This window comes from Lepidochelys olivacea (assembly GCF_965140295.1).
Source record: "Lepidochelys olivacea isolate rLepOli2 genome assembly, chromosome: 1".
NCBI classification, from domain to species: domain Eukaryota; kingdom Metazoa; phylum Chordata; order Testudines; family Cheloniidae; genus Lepidochelys; species Lepidochelys olivacea.
Window position 1 is genome coordinate 234511009 of NC_140411.1, and position 7507 is coordinate 234518515.

General features: G+C 36.9%; 1 protein-coding gene across 1 annotated transcript in view; it reads left to right on the forward strand.

The window, feature by feature from the left end:
• The window catches only part of ETNK1 (ethanolamine kinase 1), a 58408-nt gene extending 52234 nt beyond the window's left edge, over positions 1-6174 (forward strand). Inside the window, exon 8 of the mRNA XM_084617204.1 lies at positions 347-6174. Coding sequence (XP_084473330.1) covers positions 347-419 — 73 coding nt within the window. The 3' untranslated portion in view covers positions 420-6174. The remainder of the gene's footprint in view (positions 1-346) is intronic.
• Positions 6175-7507: the final 1333 nt, after the last annotated feature.

A 7507-nucleotide genomic window follows, 5' to 3' on the forward strand; every position in this document is an offset into this window, starting at 1 on the left:
CAGTTAAGATGCTAGTTTAGTTCATACTTAAGTTACTAATCTGAGTCAGCTTGTGACTAAGCTGATGAAATACTATGTTGAGATCATACTTTGTTCACTTGAATTTGATATTGAAACTCACTGGACTCGTGAATCAGTCATAAGATTCTCAAATGTAAAAGACACTGGATAGTAACCAGTAGATGGCACAATAAACCAAACAAAAGCATCATGATACTGCACAAAAGCATGTTGCTGCTGTGAAATTTTACAATAAGATTTCAAGATTCTTGCCATAAACATGATCAGACTCCTAAGGAATTCTCAGCTCTTTGTAACTTTTGTTTCAATTCTATCCTTTTAATAGGTACGCAATTGTTCGTTTTAACCAGTATTTCAAAATGAAGCCAGAGGTCACAGCATTAAAGCTTCCCGAGTAACGAAGAACTTCAGTGATCCTCAAGTGGATAAGCGATCCTTAGAATCCTTTTTGAGAACAGATACTGAAAAAGCTAAACATTTTGTTTAATTTCTGTAATGTTCACTTGGTTGTTTTGCTTTACAAATGATGCCTCTAAACAAGTCTTAATGTTAAATCTAATAAGAAGAGCATACCTACTGTTGATAGAGAATGGATTAGAAACTTGCTAAATCTTTAAGGCTGTAGAGATGGCAATTTAATCCTTACTTAAGTAATTTAACATATGTTGTATGTGATTTATTTATTATGAGTTTAACATGATTCCATTGCTGCTTTCATCAATTTCTGTAAAGGTTGAGTGCAGGCAATGAAACTGTTCCAAAGGATTTGTTTTTTCACAACTTATTTTATTAAAGTGACATTAACTTATATAAAGACTGTACATGGTCAGTAGAGAATCTTAATCTTTAACTGTATACAAAAAAACCCAAACCGTGAATAGTGGTAATTTTACTCTTGAAATGCCAATCACTGGTACTGAGTAATTGAGGGAAGGAAAATGAGGATAAAAGCAATTTTCTACATCACAGTACTTTGCATTTTATAACAAGGCCTATCTACTTATTAGGGTTAAATATCAGCATTTTGACTTTCCTTCTGCTACTATTACATAAAAGAAATCTGACGGCTTTATGGCCACCAGATTATTTAGGAATGTGTATAGTATATGACAGGAAATGTACCAACCTTAACTTGTATGGGAGAGTTTCTTGTTTGTTAAATTTTTCCATTTATTTTAAAGACCACTATTCCAAAATCTCAAGAAATTCCTTATGGAAGGGAGTAAATCTTCAATTTTTTTTTTAACTCTTCTATGTTCTGAACTATATATATATTACTGCAACAGGGTAGAGTATTGAGTTTAAAACAGTGAACATGAAAAATCCTGTTGCTCTTGGAAGCAAAACAATACCACTTCAGTTAAAGGATACATAGATTTTTAAACCTTTTTTCCTTCTTTCCTCATCTTTCCAGCTTGGATTCTTGTCTTTAAATACTTAGGTCCAGTAGTTATAGATTCTGTTACATTTTCTGGCTTTCTTCCTGTACTGATAGCAAAAATATTAGTAGCCCAAAGTCTCAGGTTCAAAGAATGTTCTTGAAATGTGTGAGATTTGAACAGTGGCGCTTTGATCATCCTCAGTGTTTTTTAAAAAAGCTATTATACCAAGAATGGTTTGAAGTACAAAATGTGAATTGAAAAGAAAATGTTTACTTTGTGACTGTATGTTGAGAGAGGTTGGGGATGATGCTTTAAATCTTGAAAATTGCTGTCGTTGAGCAGTCAATCAATTCTGATGATTACTCTGAAAAAACTTTGCACTTTGGTCACTGAAGTGCCCACATGTACAAAGTCTGCATGTATGCACATACAGTATGTGCAAAGACACACTCACCTTAGGAGTAGATTTTATGGGGAGCCTGCTGCAGACTCGGCAAGGATATCTATTCACAGTTGCTCTATAGCATATTGTCAAATGCAGATGGGCTTTACAAAAGCATAGCTTGTTTCAGGATGCTTAAAGCAATGACATGGATGAAAATCTTTCACCTTATACACCATTTTAAATGGTGGTCTGTTATTTTACAAAAGCAAGCTTTATTTCTTAAAACTAGTTTGTATTTATCCCCTGGTGGTTCCAAATGTGGATTTCTTACAATCAGATTCTTAAAATTTTAATATAAATGGATAAACTTTTCATAAAAAAAACTTTGAAAGTGGGTAAGTCTTATTTAGCACCTTACTAAAGTAGTTTATTAAATTGGACAGATTCTCTTCATAGTCTAAATAAAACTGACCAACTGAAATTGCATGTCCTTCTGTAGCATTATCAAGGATTTTGCTAGAGCTCATGAAAGTGACAGACAGTGAACAACTTTTTAATCTTTGTACCTGAAAAGTTCTCTCCTTGCTAAGAGGAATATTCTTCCACACTTACCCACATTAAGTAGTACCTTGGTCCATAAGTTGTCCCTTTAATTTCGGCAAGACATCTCTTGGAGTAAGGTGCTACTTAGTGTGAGTACCAGTGTTGGATCCTGAAAAAACCTATTTCAAGATTAAAAACAACAACAACCCCTTTCCTGATAAAGTGACAACTTCATTTCTGGCGTTGGTAACACATACATATTTGAGAGTGAGAATGTGGGAGTTAGCTTTCACTTTTAACCTGGTAAATTGGAACACTGACCAGATCCCCCTTTCTAACTATCCCAAAGAGAACTGTTTTAAAATATATACAGCAGTGTCTGTTTATTCTGAAGTACAGTCCAGCTCTTGAATTAGAATTAGTCTAATTAGTCTAGAATTAGTCCTAATTCTTTTCAAACTCTTTGGCTACTCAAGGGTAGTGTCCCATACTCTCTGATGAGAGAACCACAAGGTCCAAAGAAGCCCTAGTAATTTGACCCAGAGAAAACAGCTGAGTGAAAGCTTCCGGAGTAAAGTGCTGGCTGAAAGAGGCTTGTTAACTCCATGAGCAAAGAAACAGCTGTTGTTTGATTCCTACTGTGGGAAGCTGGACTTTACAAAGAATGTACAAACAGGATGGCATCAAAGAAATACCTGATTACATCATCACTCTCGCCTCCTAATGGAAACAGCCTGCTAGAACTTGAAAATTGGCTAACCATTCAGGCCAAAAGAGGGTCACACTGCAGATCACTCTTTCTGCAAGGGGGAGAGGGCAGAGCTAGGATGTCTCCTTTGCAGTTTATAAATCCCATTGTCTCCCTGCCCTAGTAGCTCTTCCTATGCTGGTACTGTTTCAGTTTGGAATTGTACTGTAATTTTTTAAAGGAGGTGTTTGTTTATACAGTGCAGGTAACAATCTCTGCAGGGGAATAGGTTACTCCTTTAGAACATAAGCTTTTTGTGACTGGATGTCAGCCTCAGTCATGCTGAGCTGCCAAATTCTACGGAACTCCTTTCACAGACCTCAAAAACACTTTGAGGCAAAGATATTATAAATACAATAATCTTTGCCTGAGCCATTTTTAGGAAGCACGAGACTTATCACAGAGTTATAACAGGAGACTTTGCAGTATAGTAGAGACCTGCATTTTCATGTTGCGTATTAAAATCCATTTTAGAAAACATGGCTGTGCAGTGGCTTCCATTTAAGACCAGCATATGCAACAAACTTCAAATTCTTAGATCAGGTTGTTCGTGAAAGATGTTATTAGGAAGTAGTTACTTTTTCCAAAATGAAATGCCAGTCACCTGGAGTCTCATACCTCAACAGTTTTATCCAGAACTGCTCAGAATTTCCTCTCCTATAGAGGGTATTCTGCAAACATGTTCACGTGGGAACTTGGGATGGCACTGCAGGGTTCAAACTTGGGTTTGTCACTGCAGATACCATACCACCTGAACATGGGTGAACTAGTGATGCCTCAAAATAAGGAACTCCCATTTCGTTAAAATTCATTTCCTCATTCTTAGTAATTTGAGGCTACTTAAAAAGAAGGAAAATGTCTCAGAGCTCTAGAAACATCCATCCTGGCTTTGTGTTGCCAAGAAGATACTCTGTTGCCTTTCTGTTTAGCTAAAGGCTTGAATGCCAAACTTAATAACTTTTACTGTATAGTTAAACCTATATTGTAAATATAAAGAAGGTTGTTAGCAATGGCATTCATGCATGTGCAGCATCAGTCAATAGACCATAGTGGCCTGGTTGCTTTTGTAAAGCAGAATTGTGTGAATTTTTTTCTTCTGACACATTTCTACAATCAGACCAGGTTAATCCATGCCTGATTTAATAAGACACTTAAGCATCAAAGCTTTTTAAATAATAACCAGTGTCATGTAATTTTAAACTCATTCATGTAGCGTTCTTCTGCATTTGAAAAAGGAATTGTCAAACTGACTCACATTAACCCGGTCTGACTGGATATGTATATACAACAGTGTAAATAACCATTTGTAAATTAATGTGAATTGTACCGTATCTTGCATTTATGGACTTGTGTATTGCATTGTACTCTCTCCTATTTTGTAGAAATTTTGATGTAAAGAAAAAATCCAACTTTGTGTGCGCTGACTTTTTTGTTAAATTGACCATATTCAAGGAATCTGTGTTGTGAGATAATCACATACATTACCTTTAATTGAGCATATTTATGTTTCATGTTAATAAGGTATCCATTATAGTCTACTGCTGCCGTTGTCTGCTTTCCATGTGTTTTTATGTTCCTTTGCTTTTGGGGATAAATGAATAGTAATACGCTTAGGTGGGGGGAAGAGCTATTCTAGTAACAGGGCAAATTAAAAATGCTAATTAGTGGTAAATTTATTGTCTTTCAACATAGGGAAACTTAAATCTGATACTCACATCTCAAATGTTGTCATACATCACGTGTCATTGGCAGCTAGTAATATCTGCTGAACACACGTGGAAGTTTTAAGTACACTTCTTTAAGTCGTATTGTTGTTCCTGTGGTGACAGAAGTTTGTTAAGGGAACACATAGACAAATTCCTAAGTTAGAAGTTTCCCGTGTACATGAGCTGTGTAATGACAGGAGGATTAATTACTGTTGTGCAGCTGTGTATGGTATAATAAAAGGCCAAATAATTAATATACTTCTGGTTATCAGTTTCCAGAATGCTACAGTAGCTAAGGTACCAACTAACTAGTAGCCCACTCATATTTATGGAAACTGGTGTCCACTGGGTACATTCTTCCACCAAATCCTTTCCAAGCCTGGATAGGTAAAGTAGAGGACTAGTACACCACTTCCTCTCTCAGTGTAAAAGCTGCCTTCCCTGGACTTGTAGTAAAATTTAAACCGTTTATTGATGTCTTGCATGTGAGTTGAACAAAAGCAATAGTTTGAAGCAGACTTGGTATCGCTTTTAATAAAATAATCAACTGTTGATGCCAGTATTTCAACTTTGAAGGGAAGTTATGGCAACCTACAGGTATCTTCGTGCCCTTTGAGTGCTTACTGTAATATATTAACTGAATTCCCTTGGACATTAATTCCTTTTTTCTTGATGCAGTATACTTTCGCTGTTTGGAAGCCAGAACTATTCCCATCAAACTTAGCCTATTCAAATAGTTAATGGCCACTGTATCCACCATACAAGAAATAAAGACTTCGTATCATAATCAGTTCCTGGTTTAGGAAGTCCCCTGGAGATTAGGGAATTAACCTCAGAAGTGAAGCGTTAAGTTTTGTACACCAGCTGAACATCTTGTTACATACAGTAACTTCCGTCTACCTTATTTTTAAAGGAAGTTCTTTAGCTATCTACAGTGAAAACAGAAGAGCTTTGAGCCTCTTGCCACTGCTGTTTGTAATAGATTTGCTGGAAAACGTTGGTACACAAAATATGGAGGGTAGGAGTATTCAAATATTTTGGTTGTCAAGTTCACAAACAGCTCTTGGTGCAAGTCTATCTAATGGAAATATACCAGACAAAAGACACACACGCTCTGAAAAGGTATATATGTTAATATTGCCTAGGATCTCCAATGGCGCTGTTTGATGGTAATTAGATCCCAAAGGCCTAAGTGTCAAAAGATCAATATTGGAGGGGAAGGGAATAAATCCAATTAAAGCACATGTTTAGATTTATGGTTTTTGACCTCCTTATACTTAGGCAGTTTACTGACTGGATCAGATTATAAAGAAAAGGGAGCTCATTCCAGCATGATGAAGCCTGGATTTCTTTAAAAAGGCAGTTAGTTGGTGGTTAAGAAAAGTTAAAGTATACCCTTATTTCCTTCCCACCAAAAGGTTTTTTGTTTGTTTGTTTTGTTTTGTTAAATAGACATAGTCACGAAATACAACAGCAATTTCCTGATAAAACCTTCGTTCTTTGTACCAGTTGGAATGCAATTCCTTTTGTTGCGGGGGGAGGGCTTGTTTTGAAGGCTATCGGGAGGGTTGGCTGCATCCTAACTGGCTGTGAATTTGAGTTGGCTGGTTCTTCAGTGGGTTTTAATGTTTTGTATTTTGATTACTATGTTCTTAGAGGCCCTTTGAAAAGGCTCCTCTGAAAAAATGTTCAAGTACTAAACTGGTAAAGGTAGCACCTAGTCCTACGCCATTTGTCACACCGTGCAGGATGTAATTACAGTTGCTGAACAGTAAGAGTTGGATCCTATTTCCAGAGATTCTAGTGCTGATGTGCATGATCATAGCTGATTTTTTTTTATACATTTGCTACTGTGGATTGAAGGCTCTTTGCTATTTGTTGGTTATGAGGGAGATGACAAAAGGCTGACCATGTTCTTGTGCCATGTAGGTGTGTCTTTTGCTAACTGAACCGCTCGAGTGAGGGGGGCTCTCCGAGGTGGTAGAACCGCACAAGTCCGGAGGGTACATGACTAACTTTGTGGCCTACAGACCTCTGGAATGGAAAAGAAAATGCGTAAATTGCTTTCACGTGCCAGTTGTGTGGTGCTGCTCTAGTGATGTGATGAGACCCTGGAAATTTCATTGTCTGACTTCAAGTGGCTTTACCAAATGAGCTGTTTGTGTAGTTTGTCAGTTTCCTAATTACCGTAGCAGAGGGAATCTTCTAAAACTGTATTGTACTGTATTTGTCTGTGCACAATTGGCTAGTTTGCATAATATGAAATATTTGATTCTTTAAAATGCTGAATAGTCTGGAAGATACTCTTCCTTCAGATGCTTTAATGATCGCTGCTTCATTCACTGTCGAGAAAAGTTGATTGAAACGGTCCTGTAGTGTCAGAGGAATGGTCTGAGCACAGGACTGAGAGCCATGAATACCAGCTAATTCAGGAATTGATACTGATTCCCTCTGTGGCCTTTGAAAGCTGTTTAGCTTTTCTGCCTCAGTGTCCTCAACTTGTAGAAGTGGAGAATAATTTACATGTCTCCCATGGATGTTGTGAGCATTAACTTAATGTTTGCAAACTGATAGGAGTTGTAGCTTCATGTAATGCCCCTGACCATTTTTGTTTTAAAATCACTTATCCTTATATGTATATATATTTTTTCACATAACTGGGGAGAAATGCACACAAACCACAATGTGAAAGTGACTTATAGGGGGAAACAGTGTAAATTGC